This window comes from Podarcis tiliguerta (genome assembly GCF_965153285.1).
Source record: "Podarcis tiliguerta genome assembly, chromosome: 6".
In the NCBI taxonomy this organism is placed as follows: domain Eukaryota; kingdom Metazoa; phylum Chordata; class Lepidosauria; order Squamata; family Lacertidae; genus Podarcis; species Podarcis tiliguerta.
This window is the reverse complement of record NC_139539.1, coordinates 57095986-57118156: the sequence shown is the minus strand read 5'-3', so window position 1 is coordinate 57118156 and position 22171 is coordinate 57095986. Positions and strand designations below refer to the sequence as shown.

At 43.3% G+C, this 22171-nt stretch overlaps 2 protein-coding genes and 1 long non-coding RNA gene across 3 annotated transcripts in view; 2 read left to right on the top strand and 1 right to left on the bottom strand.

Moving 5' to 3' along the window:
- The window catches only part of C8B (complement C8 beta chain), a 30586-nt gene extending 24825 nt beyond the window's left edge, over window positions 1-5761 (top strand). Inside the window, exons 9-12 of the mRNA XM_083448080.1 lie at window positions 168-331; window positions 1968-2121; window positions 3360-3428; window positions 4679-5761. Of these exons, the coding sequence (XP_083304206.1) occupies window positions 168-331; window positions 1968-2121; window positions 3360-3428; window positions 4679-4824 (533 nt within the window). The 3' untranslated portion in view covers window positions 4825-5761. The remainder of the gene's footprint in view (window positions 1-167; window positions 332-1967; window positions 2122-3359; window positions 3429-4678) is intronic.
- Window positions 5762-9998: 4237 nt separating this feature from the next.
- LOC310680978 lies at window positions 9999-13704 on the top strand. The gene is made up of 2 exons (XR_014513033.1): window positions 9999-13548; window positions 13579-13704. It is a non-coding gene; the product is annotated as an uncharacterized lncRNA (long non-coding RNA).
- The window catches only part of C8A (complement C8 alpha chain), a 29117-nt gene continuing 20497 nt past the window's right edge, over window positions 13552-22171 (bottom strand). Inside the window, exons 8-11 of the mRNA XM_083448081.1 lie at window positions 19386-19520; window positions 18205-18362; window positions 15394-15616; window positions 13552-14907 (exon numbers count right to left, since the gene is read on the bottom strand). Of these exons, the coding sequence (XP_083304207.1) occupies window positions 14756-14907; window positions 15394-15616; window positions 18205-18362; window positions 19386-19520 (668 nt within the window). The 3' untranslated portion in view covers window positions 13552-14755. The remainder of the gene's footprint in view (window positions 14908-15393; window positions 15617-18204; window positions 18363-19385; window positions 19521-22171) is intronic.

Genomic DNA, 22171 nt, shown 5'->3' with positions numbered 1-22171 from the left:
TGGGTTCATTATTAGAAGGAAGGATGGCATTCCGTCTGCAGCCTTGTATGCAGGAGGTCTTTCCACTTGTCTAAATCATTGCTTGATGTTACAGTTATCAGATGATAAATATTCATGTACGGATGCACACGTAATCTGAACTGATGTGTTTAATTGTACCTCTACAGATAACACAGCAGAAAGGAAAATTGTAGATGACTTTGTCGCCCTTGTTCGTGGAGGTGCAAGTGAATATATAACAACACTTGCTTACAAAGACCTGCCCACTGCAGAACTGATGCAAGAGTGGGGAGATGCTGTTCAATACAACCCTGAAATCATCCGGATGAAGGTGATGTAGAGCTATCACAATGCTATATTGACACACTGAAATGTGTTTGGGGATACAAGGCTTGTACAAATTTGCTAAAATTTAAGTATGTGAATTTCAAATTTTCACATTGAAATTGAAACTGTGATGTAATCAAGATGGAAAAATAAATTTGATTATATGATTGAAAGAGTAAAGACATGATCAATTAAATTTCACTTTAGTTTCTAACCAGAAAAATGACTAGAAGATTACTTTACAGTGCCCTGACTTCCCCAAGGAGCTCCCATGTCTCTCCTAAGGGCTGGGCGCTCTCATGAAAGGTGTCCTCATCCATTTTTTTAAAAAAAGCATTTTCCACCCAATTCAGGAATAGAGATTGGAGGATCTATCAGTTTTGGTTCCCTCTTTCTCATTTCCCTGATCATAAATTCAGTTCTCCACATTTTGCAGCAATGTGCAATTATCCTCATGAAAATTCATTAGCATTCTTGTGCAAATTTCTCTTAACACAACTTTATATGCAGCTTTAACATTTTTACAAGCAATTTCCCAAATATATTTTTGTATGTTACCCCCCCCCCATGTCTTCATTTTTATGCACACTTACCCCATATATAAGCATTTATACAAACATTGTTTATTTGGAGAACTGCTTTGCAAAAACTGGATGTGCGAATTCTGAAGTATGGCTACACTTTTGCTTTGGAAAGTGAAAATTTCATTGATGAAACTTTAAATGAAAACTGAGTTGAATTTCTGTTCCATCCCTATTCTGGAGTGTTTACTCTGGAGGAGGAAGGGATACAAAAATCACCTTCTACTGGTCTCCTTCCATTGGCACATCTTTGGATTGAAACCTAAGGGTGGGCAAGCTGTAGTCCTTGGGTTGCATGTAGCCCTGAGCCTCATTTCAAAAGACCCTTGTAAGCTAACAATTCAGATCTCTGGTGATAGCAATCTCTTCTCCACTTGTGGGGAGAAAGGAGAGTTCAGAAAGAGAGTGAAAGCTGGTAACAGATAAAGAGAGAGGAACTGGGGCTCTGCCCACTGGCTGGTTTGTACCTTACCCACGAGCAAGTTGGCCTCCCAATAGATTACCATCACAGGAGCATGGACCTTGACCCAAAAAGGTCCCCCAACTCTAGTTTAACAACAGCTATTAAAATCTGATTGTGAGGGGTGGATATAATGGATATAGTGTTCAAGTATTAACTCTGAAGACAGTGACTGTGGAGGGAAGCTGAGCTTGACTCTCTTTCAAAGGTGCCACTGATGCCCACCCACCACTTGGTTTGGGAGGGAGAGTAGTGATGGGTGGCACATCTGGCTCAGACCAATGAGGGGCTCTTCTGAGCCCTGGGGTCAGTGCCAGACCTGAGCAAACACTGGTGCTGGGTCTGAGGCCCACAGCCAGCATGGTCAGTGCTAATGGAAGTTATAATCCAAAACTTGAATTTATGTAACTTCAGTGGCCTGAAGTACCTTTAACCAGCTGTGACAGATGTGACAACTATGGCTGTTTCTGGACAAGGAAAGCATGACCACAGTAGTTCAGGCATTGGTGACTTCAAGACTGGAGGACTGCAATGCACTCTAAAAACATTTTTAATTTAAAGTATATTACCACTTCTCCCCCCCTCCCCTCTCAATGTAGGTGGAGCCACTGTATGAATTAGCAACTGCCACCACCTTTGCAAATGCAAATACACTGAAACAAAACTTGAGGCGTGCCCTGGAAGAGTTCCAACAGGAAACGAATAGCTGTCACTGCAGTCAGTGCCAGGGCAATGGAAATGCATTTTTGAAAGGTAAGATCTGGCCTCTCCCCTTTCATGCCCGACATCGCTGATCAGGAGAGAGTGTGCTTTTGCCCCAGCTGTCTTTATTTTCCCATTAAATATCACGAAGGGAATATAATAAGAAGAGATATTCATTTAAATGTCACTATTGTTTCGTGGGCAGTGCAGCGAGATAGCGGACTGTGCGGCTTTGGCAAGTGGAATGTAATCTTAATCATTTACATTTAGGAAGGCTTTTCCAACTCAATTATGCATAAAACACAAAGTTGCAATCTGCTTGAAATCTCTTTCGGAAATAGCTTTGCTAAGCTTAGCAAGCTGACTAGCTCTCTGGCCATTAATTAGTGTTTCTCCCAGCTCTTGGAAGATGAAATGCCATCTGCAACTGCTAAAGACTGTTATCATTATCATCACCAGAGATTCTGCACTGAGCACTCCCCCCCCCCCCAGCTCACGTTTTGGGCTGCTCTTGCTTTGAAGATGACACTGGCTTCACTGCACAGGGGAAAGTAATTTTTGAATTGTAATAAAATGAGTCACTCGGACATATGAAGCTGTCTTCATACTTTGTTAGGGTATCGGTACATCAAGAATGATCGGCGCTGTGAGCAGCTACCCAATAAGTCTCAGTGCAAAGACAGGGGGAGGGCGAACTGTCTGATATCAAGACACACCGTTTGTTCAGCTAGCTCAGTAGGGCCAGCTCTGATTACCAGTTGCTCTCCAGGGTCTCAGGGGTCTTGCACATCGCCTGTTGGCAAAACACGAGGCTCACCAAGACCCTTGTAGGCAGCTATACATTGGTGGTGGGTTGCATTTGGCTTGGTGCATCACAAGTTCTGCGAGATCAGCAACCTTTTGGGACCCAGCCCCACCTTTAACTGAAGCATGCAACTAGGGACCCCTTTTCTTTCTTTTTTCTTTACTGTCAGATCAGGCTTCAGTCTAGTAGTGGCTCCTGAACAACCAGTTGAAGACTAGTGTTCGTGATAAGCATAGTTTCAACACTACTGAGATAAGGGCGAAGAGCACTCCCATTTACAACCCTCTTGCAGAAGTACAAGGTCAGCTTTTCCTGTGTTGTTACTGCCACCTCTTTAGAAAGGATTGGGAAAGAGCCAACACTGTGCCGATTGCTTCCCACCCTTTCTGCACTACAATATTTTTTACCTGCTTCTTGAGGCTTTGTGTGTATATATAAAATGGGTTCAGAAGAATGGGTTGACTCTACCTACTGTGTTTTTCAGGGACTCACTGCGAGTGTATATGCCCCTTGGGACATCGGGGTCTTGCCTGTGAAAACACACTAAGGCCAGGTAAGAGATTAAAAGGATATTTTTATATAAAGAAAAAGAAAAGAAAAAGAACAAACTATTGGGAGAAAATGACTACAGAATGATGTATTTATTTGTTTTTATTTAGAAGTATTTACATACAGCTTTATATTTAAACTGTCCAAAGCTATTTGGATGCTACCTATCCTTTTCTTACTCATCTAAGAAGGTTTGCCAAAGTAAAATATAATTCTATAATATGTATATTTTGTGGGTGGAGAGGGGGTGCGTCTGTCAGTTCTAATCTCTCTTCTGAAAGCATTGACATGCACTATCCCAGATGCCTTCCAGATGTTTTGGATTACAACTCCCATCTGCCCCAGTTAGGATGGTCAATGGTCAAGGATAGTGGGATCTGTAGTCTGCAACCACCTGGTTGCTTTTCCTGTGCTGTACAAATCCTGAAATTGCCTAGAACTGTGTGTTCCTTTGCTTGTTACTAGTCTGGCCCTCTTGCTTTCTCCCTCCCAGCTCAGGGTGACTTCCTACCATAGGAAGGAGACCGTTCAAGGTATAGATCTAGCCAGCTAACTGCCAGTCTGTGCTGTTAAAGGCATCCCTCTGCAATGGTTGTCAGGCTCCTACCTGAAAAGAGATCTTTGGAAGTGTAGATTGAGTCAGTTGACAGACAGCTTGATCCGTGCCTTCGAGAACTCTTTGGCACCCCAGTGCTCAGGGCTGGGCAGCCTCCTTCTTGAGAAAAGACACCTTTGAAGAAATGTATCTGCTGCAAACTGGAAGTTCTGCACTTTCAGAGCTCCCCCTGCTAATGCAAACATCTGTACCTCACATGTAAACCACCTACACCTCTTGCCTGACTATAAATATTTACGTGGCCATTTTAAGATGTTGGGTGGGTTAAGTTATCATGAGGTTATTTCTTAGCCTCCATGTTCATGCTATGAATTGATCTAGAGAAGGCACCTTCATGAAGTAAGTTCTCAAGCTACTACACCCTGAATAACGTTCCAGATTTTTAAATGAATCAGTAGCATGGTGTGTGATAAAGAAATGGCTTTTAGATTCAGGTGCAGTTATCAATTTCAAATCCATCTTGCTCACAGCTAAATCTATCACTTTGATGCATGGTCACTCTCACCGTATCCAAGATGTTTGCTAGTGCAGAACCTAAATAAGGAGAACTAGCAGAAGAGAGGAAGATTGACACCGGGCCAGCACCAAATCTGTAATTCTTTTACAGTAACCCTGATTTTAATTTTTCATTATTCCAGATGTTGCTATAGATGGGAACTGGAGCTGTTGGTCTAGCTGGTCTGCAGCTTCTGGAGGACAACGGACACGAAGGCGGGAATGTAACAACCCAGCAGTGCAAAATGGTGGCAAGCCCTGCATGGGCCCAAGCACTGAAACTGCTTAGTGAAATATTTGAGAAGTTACTTGGAAGAGCAATAGAAGGGCCCTAAAAGCATTTTCTATTTTCCACTAGTATTAATTCCAGTTTTTTTACATTGTTATTATTGTTCTTTAGGTAGACACTCTAAATGGCTGTGGTCTAATATAGAAACTTCCTTCAGGCATGGAGACTCTGACAAAAGTATTGATATATGTTTTCCTATTCAGTTCAATGGATAGAGGGAATCACATTGCATGAGCAGTGTTGATGGTCCCCTTGTGCAGGACTTTTCTGTACACTTCTGAATGAATACATATGACCTTTTGAACCAGAATATAAATCATATAGAAAATATAATTAATAGATACATATTCAGAACATGCAGCAAATATATATTTTTAATATCTGCCACTGTGTTTTTTTCCATTTTCCATATATACAAAAAGTCATCTGTTACTCTGACATCAAGAAATTCACACCTTTTTCTTTATTTGGCTGAACTTCAATCGACTATTTCCCATGAATGCCTAAAAATACACTTTTTTCTAATAGTCACTGGAGGGTGCTTCATCCTGCTGAGATAAATGAAAGCTTTAAATCTCAATCACAGCAGCCTCGTCAAATGTGAAACTTGAATCCAATGTGGTGGCGATAGACTCAGTTTCCCATTTATTGCATTGAACGTAAATTGTTTAACCAATTAGATATTGCCTTAAAGGGAGAAAAGTGAATTGTGAAGTGCTCTCAAATACCCCTGTGACACCCAATAATTTCAAAACTGTGTTATAATGATATGCTTATTCATTGGATGATTTTCCCCTGTAGATTACCCTGTATAAGAAAGACCTTCGCAAGCAACCTGGAACGGAATGTAAAAATGAAATGAAATAAATTAAAATTCATAAAGCTTATGGGCAAAAACACTTGATCCACACAAATAAAGATTAACCATTATGCTGTACACTGAGAGTCAGCATGTTGCATTAGGAGTGATGCAAAACGGACTAGGCCACCTGCTATGTGCTTTTAATTGTTGGGCAGAAGCAGTGTTGGTACAGGTGATCTCGCAGGTATCAGTGCCACTCACTAAGAGGGGGAGTCCATGGCTGCATGGCCCACTGTGGGAGCACTAGGTTGTCTCCACCGATCCATCCACTCTGCCCTGACCACACCACTACTTTGCCCTGCCTTGTAAGCAAGTGGCTGTTGCTGGAAGGCTATTGCTATGGCTCTGCCACTGGTGAGCTGCTCCTGCTCTTCCATAGCTATTTCCAGGCTCTGGGAAGCCCACTGAGCTCCCCTGTCTCCAATGACCTTCTGCTGGCAGGCCTTTGGCCTCATAAGCTGGCTCATTATGGCCACAGTAAATATGCTGGTTTTTATGCCCTTTGATTGCTGTTTTGTACTTTGCATTTTATTGCTGTTGGAAACCCAATTGGGTGAAAAGGTGAAGTCCAAATCTGAAAACTTAAAAGAGCAAATTCTGAGGTGCACCCACAGCCAAAGAAAACTGATTAAGTGCCAGCCATGGTAATATCTGAGGCAAGGAATCACAATAGACCCTTTTCATGTGAGTGGTGTACAGAGAAAGAAGCAGAAAAATGATGTCCCTGGAATTTCCAGTGCTGAATTACGATTTGGAGTGTTTTTACACGAGCTCTACCACCACCTTGGCCCAGTTTCAGAACTGCTTGTCATTTTTCGAGTGAGTAAAGAATGGAAGTTGACTGAGCTGCTTTCTGGACAAGAGTAAATTCTTTTATGTAAATTTCACCATCGTTCCTGAGCATAAATATGAAGCAAAGCTGGCAAGAGGCTGGAAGCTCACTCTGCATCTATCAATTGCATCTGCTGTTTCAAACACACACCACATCATAATGCTGAATGGCTCACTGAGCTAAAATAAATCAGGACTCATGACAGCGTGGCAGCATTGGGGAGCTGGGGGGGGGGCTCAGAGACTTTGCAAAAAAATAATAATCAATGAGGTGTTCATCTCATTATGAAAATGAAGGGATTGGGAATAATCAAAATATTTTCTTGGGCTTTTTCCCTAAGACCATGATATTCAGCCAATTAATTCTTTAAACAGAGGCTCAATTAATCAGGAAACAGATTTAATTTTACTATTTATTTATTTATTTATTTATTTATTTATTTAATATCCTGCCATTCTTCCCAAAGGAGCCCAGGGCAGTAAGCACTTATAAATGTATAGTGCAAGTACTTCTAAAAAGGGTGAAACTCCAAATTTATTCATTTTCTCTCCTTTGCAATTACTCTGACAATGAGTCACCAACGTATATTTGCTCTGGATTAGAGTGCACATTCTCTGAGCAAAGGCTTTCAGTATTACAACAAGCCATCCAGGCTACCATGCAGTATATGAATGCCGACAGCAGTTGTTCTTGATGGGGATTAAACCAGACAAGGGTTTTTCAGGGGGGGCTCTAGATAACTCACCAGGCCCGGGGGGGGGGGGTGGAAATCAAAATATACACCACACACTTGAATCCAATGCTGGAAATGCCTCTTTGCACATGCACAAGCGTGGGGAAATGCGTCCCTCCAGATGCTGCTGGACTCCAGTTTCCATAACACCCAGCCGGCATGGTCAGGCATTACACGAGATACAGTCCAACATCTGTCTATGCCTGGATAGCTCAGTTGGTTAGAGTGTGGTGCTGATAATGCCAAGGTTGCAGGTTCGATCCCCATATGGGACAGCTGCAAATTCCTGCATTGCAGGGGGTTGGACTAGATGATCCTCAGGGTCCCTTCCAACTCTAAAATTCTATGGTTCTATGGTTCTATGGTTCTATGGTTCTATGATCTGGAGCACCAAAGGTTACCTGTTCTTGCATAAACACACAATTTCCTCTCAGTAGAGGTTGGCAGGGTGACATTGCTTACCTGGCTTCCCAATGTGGAGCTCACCGCCAGCAGCTAGGAGGAGTGAGGCAGTGGGGAAGTCAGCACAGTGCAAATGCAATGGCAGGAGTGTTGGATTGGCTCTGCTGCTGCACTTGCACCATCCTGACCTTCTTCCTGCCTCAGCTCTCCTCTTCTTTGTGGTTACCAGCAGCTACCTATTCATTGGGAAGTGACCTCACCTACTCCTGAAGGAATTCCTTCAGCTATGTGTAGTGTTGAGCAGTACTGCTTCCTTTTCCATTCACTCACAACCCCACAACCTCTGGCCTGCTTTGTGGAAATTTAAATTATGCTTAGGTAAAGGTACCCCTGCCCGTACGGGCCAGTCTTGACAGACTCTAGGGTTGTGCGCCCATCTCACTCAAGAGGCCGGGGGCCAGCGCTGTCCGGAGACACTTCCGGGTCACATGGCCAGCGTGACATCGCTGCTCTGGCAAGCCAGAGCCGCACACGGAAACGCCGTTTACCTTCCCGCTAGTAAGCGGTCCCTATTTATCTACTTGCACCCGGGAGTGCTTTCGAACTGCTAGGTTGGCAGGCGCTGGGACCGAACGACGGGAGCGCACCCCGCCACGGGGATTTGAACCGCCGACCTTTCGATCGGCAAGCCCTAGGTGCTGAGGCTTTTACCCACAGCGCCACCCGCGTCCCAAATTATGCTTAGCATACGAATATGTGGGTATGTAGTACTTCTTCACAGAATGTCTGTTAAGAAGGTAATCTCTGAAGACATTATTATGCCCAAGTATTTTTCTCATGTGCAAGGCAAACCTCTGGAGATCAGCAGCCAATTTTTCCAGTGAAGATTCTTCTCATTTTTGTTTTGTTTTGCTTGCGGTAAAAAGTAAATCCTAACCTCTACGGAAGCTTTCCAGAACCTGATGCTCTTCGTATGCGGTTAGACTACAATTCCTATGAGACCCAGCAGGGGCAGACTTTGGTAATCATTGGTAAATACGGCTTCTGAAGTAAGCCCAAAAGTTGGCACCCCCCAATGGATCTTCTCTGTTATAGATCTTCTCGATTTTGCACCCCCTCAGCTTGGTTCCCTATGCGTGGGAACTGCCTGCAACACCCTAAATCTGAACCTGAGACCCAGCCAGTTTGGTCAGGGATGATGAGTGTGGGAGCCACATCTTGAGAGTGGTGAGGGCTGATTTCAAAGAACTGGAAAGTCAGGTAGAGGGAGAACACTGTCATGCAGACAGAAGACCTCTTTCTCTGCCTCTACCATTTTCAGCAGTTCTCTTATCTAGCTATCTTGACAATGCACCTTGAAAACCTAAGGTGCTCAGCCTCCAGTCATTTACTAGACACTGCTTCTTCTTTTTGTTAATAAGCCTGTTTGTTCACATCCACATCTGTGTCCCATACCTTTTAACCCAAGTGCCACCATCACATGAGTCGGACACAGAGAAATAAGGTTTCCCAGAAATATGGGAATGCAAAATATGTAGGATAACAGCGGCCTCGAATGTGTGTCAGTATGTATATGGGGATAGAATTCCTTCGCTACAAGTGGATGGCAACTGTAGTATTATTATTTTTTAAAGAAAATCTCCTATTATGAGCTTTTAATTTAGGCCAGAAAATGGCTGCGCCTTATCTCATCTGGTATGGCTCACATGCTGGGCCCTTCAGCACAGCTTATATTAGTTTCTTTGACTAGCACTGTAAATGTGTAATTGCTCATAATCTTTTACAGGCCTGGCAGGCAGGTTCTCCTTTCTCTCTCTTTCTCTCCCTCTCTCTCTCTCCGCACTTCAGCTTCATTGCACAAAACTCCTGTTTTTCATTGTTAAGGATTTGTGAGCCTCGGATAAAATGTGTGTGTGTGGCAGGGGGGATGCCTTGGGCTTGAGGAGATTTCTCTTTGACATTTGAAGAGAGCCTCAAAAGGGGCATTTTGCTGCCATTTGTTAGGTGGCTCGCGGTGTATAGCCTTCCTTTACATTTCCTTGTCTTTTTGCCATGGCTCAGATATATTAAACTCTTCAGGAAGGAGATAGGAAATAGGGGCTGAATTCTACAGACTGAATTAAACATTCCACCCAGAGTGATCTCTGGTTGTCTTGCAGAACATGTTGCCAGCATACACCTTCTCCATTTTCAATTACTGCTAATTATTTCCTTTAAGTCTCTTTTACTTCTAGTGTCCTTTTAAATACCATCCAATTTGTATACTGGAAGGGTGGGTGCCTGGTGAATCAGTCTGTTTTCAGTCTATGTCACTTTTGCATATGTACTTACTGTCCTGTTTCTCTGTTAATTAGCATTTAAATATATATATACACATAGACAAAAATGTGCATTTCATATCTACTAAAATATGTATCTTTAAATAGATTTTCATCCACAGTTAAACAGATTTTTCTCTCAAAATATGCATTTCCACAATTTCTCTCAAAATACACATTTCTCCAGATACATTTGCTTTGAATATACCTTTCTGAATGCATTTTGGCTTTTTTGTGTGCTGAGAACTGCATCAGAAGTTCAGAAAGTGTGAAAGCTGGTTGACAGCCATGATGGTTACATACTACCTGTTGGGGATATGTGCATAGCTGCACCTTAAAGTCCTAAATAGTTTGCTGCTATAGAATATTAAGCTTCGGTAATACAGTTCCAAATGTTGATATATACACAGGGGAGTCCTGTATACACATGCTGTACATACACATACATACAGGGGATTCTTCTCATCTGGGCAGCCCAGGACTTCCAAACACACTGTCCAGGCTTGCACTCTGGAGAGGTCACTTTGCTGCTTCTAATGCAGCATAAACAACATGGGAGGCAGTAGTTAGCAGTCTCTGCAGCTACAGCAGGTGCTGTGATTCTCCAGCAATTTTACTGCATTCCTGAAGGCACATTCCATTGTCTCTCGAGACAGATGGATACCAATACCAACAAAAACAAAAACAACAACAAGCCTGCTTGCCTGCTTATTTTTAAACATGACACTTGCCAGATTGGTGCAGTAGTACCCGAAGTGTTGGCCTTGGAAGTGTGGGAATGATTCAGCCACAAACTATCAAGAGGTCCTAAGCAAATCATTTTCTCTCAGCCTAGCCTACTTAACGGGCTGTTGTGGAAGTAAAATGAAACCACAGTCCTTTGGAACAAATTATAAAGTCCTCCAGATTTTGGGGTGGGGGATGTGATGAGAAGGTTTTTTTCCCCCCAAAAGCTGAAATGCTTCTATGACTACAAGCTTGAAGAACATACAGAGGCTGGGTACAATTTCGTTTGGTGTCTGAGTTTCGCTCATTTAATTGTTTACGGACCTCAAAGAAGCGTGATGAAGCCACCAGGCCCAAACAAGGGACGAGACTATATTTCCCAGGTATCAGCATCATGTGTAGCTTGTGGACATCTCCCTTCTCTGTGCATTCTGGACATTACAATACAGCAGGTAGCTACACTGGGTCTCAAATGTAATGGAAGTATAAGAAAAGCTGGGAACCACTGTTTGGAGCCTGGTGTGAGATCAGAACCTTAAAGGATTACTGGAGCTAATATATGTGGTTTCAGATCTCTGTGAAAAATAGAGATTCTTTCCCCCTTTATAAAAATGGCAAAATACAGCACCATCTGTACAAAACCATGAATTATTATCAATTTGAAAGCGTTATACAGCTGGTTTCTCTCTTTCTACAGAAAAATCAAATCTTGGTGTTTAGAACAGCATGGCGTAGCCCTTCGAACAAAAGAAAATTGCTTTCGTTTTGACAAGAGCTAAAAAAAATTCCACACACAACGTTAAAAAAGAAGAAGACTTTTTTCCTATCTAGAAAGGTCACATGAAGCATTGGTCTAATCCTCCAGGGTGTAAAGCAGTCAAGTTAGTGAAGCTACGATAAATTCTAAATGCTCATCGATATACTGTTGGAAAACATGCATCTCAAGACCACGGCTATTATTAAAAGGCGTTTTGTTAAGTAGTGGCTCTATCTCAGCGTTCTCTCTTTATCCTCTCCACTTTGCTTCATCAAACATGGAAGGTGCTGGTACTCCCATGGGTGTACCTCCACATGCCAAAATTGCCACTGCCCCAACCCTGACCAAATAAGCAGCAGCAGCCCCAGTGTCAGGATAGGATCTCCGTCCCACCACTCTATACTCTTCCGGTGTGAGATAACCATTCTGAGTGCAGCTCTGTGTGAAGAATGTGCTCATTTTGTCCTTTTGCTCAGTTAGTCCCTCTAAGTTATCCCAACTTGAGTCAAAAGTCAGGGCCAAATAACAACCACAGGATACAGAAACATGCCAGAAAGACCTCAAATCCCTTCCTTTTCAAGAGGAGCCAATATCTAGCCTTAGTGGGGACAGTGTGTCAAGCTCTTCTTCTCTTACTTTGCAGGCTTCACAGAGGCATTTGGTGGGTCACTGTGAGCATAGGATGAAAGGGCCTATGGTCTGATTCAGGACCGCTCCTTTCATGTAGTCAGATGGAGTCAGTCTAGGCCCTAAACTGCCTACAGCAGCTGTAATGTGTAGTTTCATGGCTCACCACATGGAGCACTGTTCACAATTCCAAAGACTCCCAGTTCAAACCCAGCGCCTCCTGACAGCCACACACCTGCATCTAGCACATCAGAGTCAGAGGATATAGGTTTCTTTTCCCAGTTTTTGCACTCTTCCATTGGTCACAAGGATTGTTCTCATGGCTCTTCTAGCCTATGGCAGCTGTTGTGTTCACCAGTCCATGCCCTCTAGTCCTTCCAGCTAAGCTGACTGAGAGACACAATCAACTCTTTTGGGTGGAGAAGCAAATGGAGAGGGGCTATCTGGAAACCTGGTTTTAAGCATGATGTTGCTTGGTTTTCTCCTCCTCTATTATTGACAGCCAGTCCACCATCATGGTTCTTTGATCCCTTTGCAAAATGCACAGCACAATCAAATGCAGCATGGTTGGTATTCACTGTGTGCATTGGTTTGTTTGTGCCTGTTTTTATTGTTTTTTCCAGTCATTCATTCAAAGCATATTGCTGTGGACTCCCAGCTACAGTCTTTGGAATCAGTTCAATCCTGTGCATATTCCTGTACTGAGATTTATGTCTTGTTTTCCAAAAGGGCTCCTAAATCAACTGGACTGTTAACATCTCCAGCTCTGGAACCTTTGGAGATAAAATGCTGGTGTTCTAATAGATGATTCATGGCCAGTCTTAAAGGGAAAATAGCCTCATTTGTGCAGCAATGTCGTCTGTGGACAGGCTGCATGTGGCTATGATTCTTTTATTCATCATCACGTTATATTAAAAATTATAGCAGCCTGGATTTTAGAATCTTTGAAGTTGGCAGTGTATCTGCTTAGAACAAAAGTAAAGCATTATTCAGGTTTTCTTGTCCACTATTCACCCCTGTTTTGATATCCAGTCCATTCTATGTGAATCAGGAATGTGGCATTTTTCAAGCAAATAAACAGTTAATGCCATTAGCAAATGTATCAATTGAAAGAATTAGATGAATGGTGTGTATGAGCCCTTCTTTCCTTTCTGCATAGCTCTCTGTGATGCATGTATAGGATGGAGGGTACCTGTGGAGCATTTTCCCTCTGCCCACTTGTAAGCATGTGCTGCACTATATGTTATGTAGTTCTGACGTAAGTGGTGTCTGGTGTTTTTTAAAAAAATTATCTTTACTTTGTAACAATTCAGATTGATCCACTTTCTTTAAAAGTGCATATCCGCTGCCAACATTTCAGAACCATATCGGAAGAATTTACAGAATGTGTTTTGATATGACTGCCAAAAGAGTTGCACTGAATTTTGGGGCAAATGCTTGGGTTGTGTGATTCCATGGGCTACAAAAGTAGTGTGTGTGTGTGTGTGTGTGTGTGAGAGAGAGAGAGAGAGAGAGAGAGAGAGAGAGAGAGAGAGAGATTAAAAAAGGACGCTAAGGCTTCCTTTGGGATTGAAGACCTAGGGGACTAATTGTCTGGAAGGGCTATTCAAGTGGAATCAATTGTACTTAGAAGAAGCACAATATATAAGGGTGCAATATTCGTTGCACAATCTAAGTATCATGTAAGGATGAGGATTGCTTTGTTTCAGAAATTTGTTCACTTGATGGTGGTGAATGGAAGAGGCAATGCATATGGTCTGCTCAGTGATTATGATTCTCACCCCACCAAGGTCTGAGAAGGAAATGCCACATCAAAATGTCCTAACAGGACTCAGGCTTTCAATAGACAGTCTTTGAAGACTGTGAGGACCCAATCATCACATGACCATACCTAGGACCATTTTCTCCTATCCAGGGTAACATTTTTGTTACTATGGAAGGAAAATGGCGGTGTTAAACTATGTGCATGAGCTCCTGATTTAGCACACTATTGCAGAACTAACACAAAATGGCCTTTTGTGGAGGCTAAACAAGAAAACAGGGCTTCATTAGACTGCTGAAATGGCCCAGTCATAGCAGCAAGGGGGGGGGCATAAAAAGTGGTTATATGAATCAGCCATGAGATTTACAGACACAAGAAACTCTGGTTGTATCCACTTGGCCTTGTAGTGAAGTGGTTGTGTAACACCTTGTTCCTCCATGCACAGTTTCCAACTGACTCCACACTTGCCACATCATTGAAATGTGGAAGTGATTTAGTTGCAAGCAGGTCTCATGGTGGAGGAAATTGCACAACCATAACCCTGAGGCAGCTCATCTACACTCAGTGCTGCTCTGCACACTGAATATGCACATGGAGGGTGAGCTTCTGGACAGCCCTGTTGTAATTGTCAATCTGTGATATTGCAGGCCAGTAATACTCACTGCAGTCCCTTTCCTTTCATATTTTGTTTTAGGGGGAAAAAAACTATATTCCTTTTCATTGCAGCCTTATACATGACAACTAGAATAGCTGCCATAGTTGTTAGCCCCTAAGCAATGAGCCCCCTCCCCAATCCCCCCCCCTTTATTCATTCTGCTGGTCACCTTTATCACAGATATGAATGGCCCAATGCATTTGACTCAGCACTCATACCATCATTTTCTTGTTTGGCAACCCACTCATGACAAGATGTTAGCATCCCTGTATTTCTACACTCTTCCCTGCGCACATGGCGCCACCATTTTGAGGAACTGGGTTGATACACTGTCTTGTCCGCCTTCTAGATCCAGCTTGGCAGGGAGTCCATGGTGTCCAGCAGCTCCAACCACCATCCGTTGGACGACCTGTGACACAATACATTATGAGTAGAAACTTAAAGACAAGAAATGGAACCTTGCAAAGGCACCTTGAGCAAGACTTGCCAAGAGGACTGGCCTGACCCTATGCAGACTTAGGTGCTCCAAAACCTGCTGAAATAAATCAGCTTAGGCACACCCACATCTGCCCCAGGGATGAGGCTGCAAGACTTTAACATTAATATTCAGTTGGTGCCATACTTTGGCTCAGGTCCTGCCGCCTCTGGTATGATTTATGACACTGGAACATTTGTTACCTCTAAAACCTTCTTTGCTTAACCTGGCTTACTTATAATAATCACTTGAGCTGTTAATTTTATTCCTGTATAAGGCCCCTTAGGTTGCCTGGCATGCAAGATGATCAAAGGCATTGAAAGGAGGTGTTGATTGATGGATAGATCTCGGGAGGTATCAATTAGCCAGAGTCAGAATGATGTATTCAGCAGACCTTTCCCTCCAATGGTTTCACCTTACCCCTCTGTCTTGTGTTCTCACACGCTGGGCCTTCTGAACCCTGCTGGCACTCGCAAACACAGGAGGACCCCATCAGCACCGGTTCACCGTTGTTCTGGCACGGCCCACAGCGGCAGGCACTGAACTCGATTAAGTATTCATCCAAAGCTCTCTTCAGGTTTTGCCTTTTGGCTTCAATATTGGCAAGGTTGGTTCTAGGCAGTATTTCAGTTATGGGTTGCAGCTGTGGAATAACAGATGGGGAATTATCCGTGATGTTGCTAATGGATGGGTAAAGGGTTGGAAATGCAATACCCAGGAGGAATAGCTTCTCAAAACTGGCAGAATAACTGTCAAACAGTAGCTTGGAAAGCCCTTTGGTAGGCTACCTGACAATGCTGGGCAGTGGGTGGCCTGAAGAAAACTTCCCACTTACTAAGGACACCTCACACACTCCAGAGTGGTCATATGTCCTACTTTACAGAGATCAGCCCTCTGTCTGAAAGGCTATTGGAAGACTGAAGAAATTTGAGGGCATTTCTGGCCCAAGTTTTAAGGAACCGTAAGAAGGAAGTGTGAGCAGGGACCTTGAAATTGCCCTGCAATAGTCAGCACTTGGACAGTAGACTGAGCTTGTTTGCAACTCACCTGGTCACAACCTCCCCCATTATGGTGTGACATAGGGCATAAGACACCCACACCCACAGAAGGGCCATGCATCCTCACGATCAGTCTTTGCAGCACAAACCATAATGTACCACAAGCAGAGAGCAGGAACACTGCAGAAATATGCTGCCAGGGCAGCAGCTCATCTTAACAAATGAAAAACAACTTCTTGCAGAGCAAAGCAAAAAACCAACTACAGAAAACCAGGATTGCCCTGCACCTGATCAGGGAAACCATTTTGTCTCAACCCTCAGTCAAACAGTCATCCTGGGGTGGGTGTGTAGGTGGGTGTGTATGTGCACGTGCGCAAAGGAGGACAGTGAGCGCCCCAAGAAGGAACAGCAAAGAGCAAGATATAGATAGAAATAACGCTTAGAGCTGCCGGGACCACACAGGACAGTCTGTTTGCAGAGGTTTTGCTTTCTGTACTTCACAAGGGCGGTAAGGATTTCTACAGAAGAGCTGCGACATGGCCTTGAAAAATGATGTTTCGGAACAATATTTACACAAGGCCTTTTAGCAAACAACCATGAGTCAAGATAAGGGGACATTCAAGTGGACATAACTAATTATTGGGTGCTTGAATCCGCTCCAAAACTACAAGCACTGGCAGAGCTCCTGCAGCAGCCATTTAAAGGTTATAGAGTAGGCTACAGGCAAACAGTAGCGTGTTTTGGGCAGCATTAATGGAAGATCTGTGCAGAGAATACCCAGGAACTGCTAAGAGCCTTTTCTCATGATGAGCCTCAAAAACAAAGCACCATCACCCCATCACCTCAACCTACCTTCCTGCAGTCACTCTGAAGCCCCCTCCCATTCGCCTGTCCACACAACTGCCAACAAAGCAGCAGCTCAGAGGGGTCCTTGCTCAGAGTGAGGCACTATAGGTGAGATCATCCATAGTGCACTGGATGGTGGTGGTAAATTGCTGTTTATAGTGACTGAAACACTTTAAATATACACAAGTATAATGGTTTTAGGTTACTTTAAATGGTAACTTGCCCCCATTGCAGCAAAGGAGCGGTGGTGCAGGCTCCATCCATGCGGCCTCACTCACAATGCCTTGCTCTGGAGGAGGACCTTCTAGAGCACATCATGGCTTCTTTCTCAGCTCCCAAGCCAGAACCCTCATAGGTGCCACCCCACCAAGTCTGGCTCAGCAGAGAAATCAGGAGCTTCTGGTACTGCCAATGCTGCAGGGTGTGCAACAGACAGGTTGCACACCCCCTTTGGGCCACAGGGCTGTCCTTTTTACAAGCACACAGTCTTCAAACCAGGGGCTAAAGCTTGAGAAACGGACTGTGGGAAGAGATTCTTAAGGCCTCCACTCACCTCTAGCCTTTTGTGGAGCTGGCTGCTCACTTGGTGCTGCACAGCTAGCCTGCCTTAGAAGTCCGATACAGATGGATTGCAACACTGCCTCCCCATACCCTGCTCCACAAAGCTTCTGCTCCAAATGCCCATCTGAACTGGGAGAGTAAGCTTCATACCCACCCATCTCTCTGCTGTCCTTTATCAGAGACCGTGCATCAAAGCTACATGGTTGTAGATGCACACCCAGGAGGACTGCTTAATACCCATTGCTCCACAAGTCCACTCCACAAGTCTCCTGTGCCACTTCCATGTCACCTGTCTGTGCATATGAATCCTTCTGCAGAAAGGATTCTTTAGAGCAGGCATGGCCAAACTTGGCCCTCCAGATGTTTTGGGACTACAATTCCCATCATCCCTGACCACTGGTCCTGATGATGGGAGTTGAAGTCCCAAAATAGCTGGAGGGCCAAGTTTGGCCATGCCTGCTTTAGAGCTGTACTTGGTATCCTGGGGAGGGGATGTGCACGATTCTGCTTCTCCCTTTCCAAGAATTATATAACATGGATGAATATGACTGTTTAAAGCTTCTTTTTGACAAGCTAGTCGCCATTTTGCAATGAACTGAAACTTCGATATTCGAGATAGATTCTGTGCCTTATCTCCCTTGCTTCGAAGGCGCTGCTTTAAAAAAATGCATTTGCTCATTGTGAAATAGGTCAGCAGATCAGTGGCCCATTACATTTAATCCTGTCCTAAGATGGAATAGCAATAAAAATATAAAATGATCTGGTCTAGTACACTTTCAATCCTTTGGAGATGTGGCGTTTCTACAACTGAAAGAAAAAGGCTTACCTCAAAATCAATAACAGTGGGATTAAGTTTTAATGACCTCCCCCAATAACGGTATGCATTGGCATTCCAGCTTCCCATCAGCCTTCCAATCGAGGCTGCGTCTCCGCCTCGAACCCGGGGAATAATATCCTCGATGACTGCCTTTTCCTTTTGAGCGTCTGGAAAGTTGGGCAATGAAATGGATTACTGTTCGCTTCTATGAATCCACTAGTGGAGTCAAAATTGGTTCGTCAAGGTGACTCGGTGGAGGACATTTGCCAGCAAGGCGCTATTACAAGGCAATGGCCTAGCAGACACTCACAGAGGTAAGATGCCAAAGGAAGCTTGAATGCCACTTATGTGCTCCTGAGCTCACTTAGGAGGATCTTTATTTCATTTGTTATTTTGTTTTATTTAAAGGCAATTCAAGATGAGAGTAATAACAGTACAATAACAGCATCACATGCATTGCACTTTTTCAGCTGTAGGTGGTAAAAGTGCCCGATAATGCCAGACAATTAAGGATTTTTAAATTAAATTATTTGCTGTTTGTTTGTTTTACTAACGGGACACATAGGACGGCATTAAGGTTGCAAATGGAGGCGTTGGTAGCAGCTAAGTGAATGAGCCATGAACAGGCATGTCTCTCCTCTGAGCACAGGGTCTCACTCCTGTCAGGAGCTGTGCTGCAGCATTCTGCCCTAGCTGCATCCTCCTGATCAAGCACAATGGAAGCTCCATATTGAGTGCCTTGCATGAATGAAGTGTCATGAGCACTTAACAGAGCAGCCCTGTTTAGGGAAGTTTTTAATAACTGATGGTTTAATGTATTTTTAACCTTTTATTGGAAGCCGCCCGGAGTGGCTGGGGAGACCCAGCCGGATGGGTGGGGTAGAAATAAATTTATAATCATCATCATCATCATCATCATCATCATTATCAGCGAGCATTATCATTATCAAATGCACCTCTCCCTAAACATGATATGGAAGTAGGTCCCAATGGCTTCTACAGCACTTTCCACTACACCAGCCCCATTGGAAGAAAGTGGAGAGGTATAGGATTGTTCTTGTGGGTGTGGTCCTTGTGATTACAAAAGAATGACTTTAGTAAATGATTCAGCTTTCCTGGAAGGCAAATATACCCTTTTCAAATAAGAAAAAGAGGGAGAGGTTTTTGGAAAATGTGGGTGCATTTCCTACCTGTGTCTTGGCCTGCATCCTTTGAGCAGCGTTTGAAGGACACCTTGGCACCTATGGTTATGTCCGGATCGTCAAGGTTATAGCCTAACCCTAATGATCCACCAAAACAGGAGCTTACCATGTCCCTTGTAACCCCTGAGGGAAATGGAGGAAAGGCAAGTGTCAATCACAGTTTTATATCCCTAGATACTGACTATAAATCTTCAAGTGTTAAGATGTTACTCAATACATGTATGCAAACAATAACTCGAAAACGTACAGTTCCATTTGAGCTACTTTTCATTAGTCACTGTCCGAGGGAGAAAGAAAGAAAAAATCAATAGCTGGAACCTGGAAAGCTATCACCAGTGAAGCAGTAAGTACAATTCTGCTTTCTGAAAACAATATAAATTTTATTCTACAGTTGCCACCGTATAAAGCCCCAGCCCAAAAAGGTTAGAAACACCACCAAGAAATGTGTGAGGGCAACTGAAGCTACACATTCCAACACTGATTTGTAATCTCAATTTTGAGAGAATTTGCTGCGAAAAGGCTCAGCAGTCATTTGGTTACATTGATGTTACGACAGGCAAAGAACTTCATTCATTTTCCATTGGAGTCAGCAGCAGAACGTCTATTGATTTCTTCTTCTTCTTCTTGAAACATAGGAGGAGCCCTGTGGAGCCCTGTTTGTCTCCCATCAATTGTAAAGGGTGATATTTCTTGGACAGATCATACAGCATTGTTGCTCAATGCTCTCTGCTGGGTCATGTCCCCTTTCACCTCCCTCCAGTATTTGGCTATCCGTGTGGCATGCTGCACTATGTACTTAGAAGGGGATGTACCAACCAGCAGTGTGGATCAGAGTCACAAGAAGGACTACCAGCTACTCAAGTTATTTATTTGCTTTGGTGCTGCTAACATTGTGCTTAGGGGTTGTGCAAAATGTAAAATAGCACTACTGGTATACACACCACTGCAACCTTAGCATGACAAGAAGGGACCAGGGGAAAGAATTTTCCTGGCCCCACCCCAAATCACAAGTGCCTCTAATTAGCTGTTGAGAAGTTGGATATATGTGGACAAAGGCGTAAATACTATATAAAACTATGGAGCATTATAATGGAAAGGATCCAGAGCAAACTCTAGGCTTGCATGCTTCTCCTCCCCTCCCCTCTGGTGTGGCCACGAGGAGACTGGAAGCTTTTAAACTGTGATGAACCTTAAGTATGGCTTGTTGAAACAAGGCAGCTTCTTCCACTCCATAGTTAAGACTCGCCACAGTTTGCCACATTTGAATGAAACAACAAACTGTGTTTACGTAATTAAAAATGAAAGCAAAAGCTTCTGAATTACAGTGGTACCTCAGGTTAAGAACTTAATTCATTCTGGAGGTCTTTTCTTAACCTGAAACTGTTCTTAACCTGAAGCACCACTTTAGCTAATGGGGCCTCCCGCTACCACCGCACAATTTCTGTTCTCATCCTGAAGCAAAGTTCTTAACCCGAGGTACTATTTCTGGGTTAGCGGAGTCTGTAACCTGAAACTTGTGTAACCGAGGTACCACTGTATTCTCCTTGCAGCTGCAATGAAGGCAGAGACTGAGGGAGAAAAGGGGAACACATGAATGGCAAATTTTAATCCAAATCAGCTACTGTTATGAGATTTTAGTTAAAGCAGATACCAGATTTAATCCACAGTTTGGAGTTTTGCTTTTTTTCAATCCTTGTGCTATTTGGCAAGACTTCTAATTAACAGAAGTTAGAGCTTCTAGCTCCCTAGCGAGAAGGCTCTCAATAAAGTTATAGCTTGGTCAGTTCTTTACCACAGCTAATAAAACAAATTCCCCCAATTGCTGAATTTATATTCATTTGCTGCCTGCTGACAGTGTATTAATAAATCTATAGTATTCAATGGCTTGTGCTTAACTAGTCTACAACTGTTAACAACACAACCGAGTGAAATATATTTACTGTAAGCAATAGGAATGATTATTGTTTATCACTGTTTGAGTGCCATAAAATTAAAGTTGAACTACACTCTGATTAATTGATATATTATTGTTCCTGTTAAGTAATTATTTTCAGCAAGGGCCAGTCAATACAATTTGTTATTGGTTGCCACAGGGGGGAAGAATCCAAGGCTGATCAATCTGAATGCAGCAGAAGCAGCAAAATGATGATCATACAAAATATTGGCAATTTAAGGAAGGAGTAAACAAGATTGCTTATTACGGGATGCAAATCCAATGATATGAATATGGCCCACCAATTAGATTGATTTATGCTTTAGTTTTTGAATTAATCACAAAAGGGGAAAATATCTCGTTCTGTGTAGTGATAAACCACAAGTAAAGTGCATTGTTTCTCAGCGAAGTCATAAACCAAAAGCGTTTTCCTTTGAAAGAAATAGTAAAAGATAACATTGGGGCTGCTCACGAGGATCCTGCTTTCCTCTAACTTCCTTGCAGATCAACAAACCCTCCTTTTCATAACAAATGACAGTTCATTTCATTCCTCAGTGGACCGTGTGGTAAGGCACCACTGCTCCACCTCAGCTCAGGTGTGTCACATCACTGCTGCTCCCTGGGAGATAGAGAGGGAGGGGTGTGGTGGCTGTGATGTGGGTGAGGTACACTGGAGTCAATCTGGTCACCTGCCAGCGCATTTGCACCACACCAGCCTTGCTGCCACCTCCCTCTCCACCAGGAGCAGTGTGACCAACCAACGTTCAGGTGAGCATGGGGAATCCCACCACTTTCATCATTATCTTTTCTAACAAGTTTAGGGAGGTTTTTAATGTTTGAT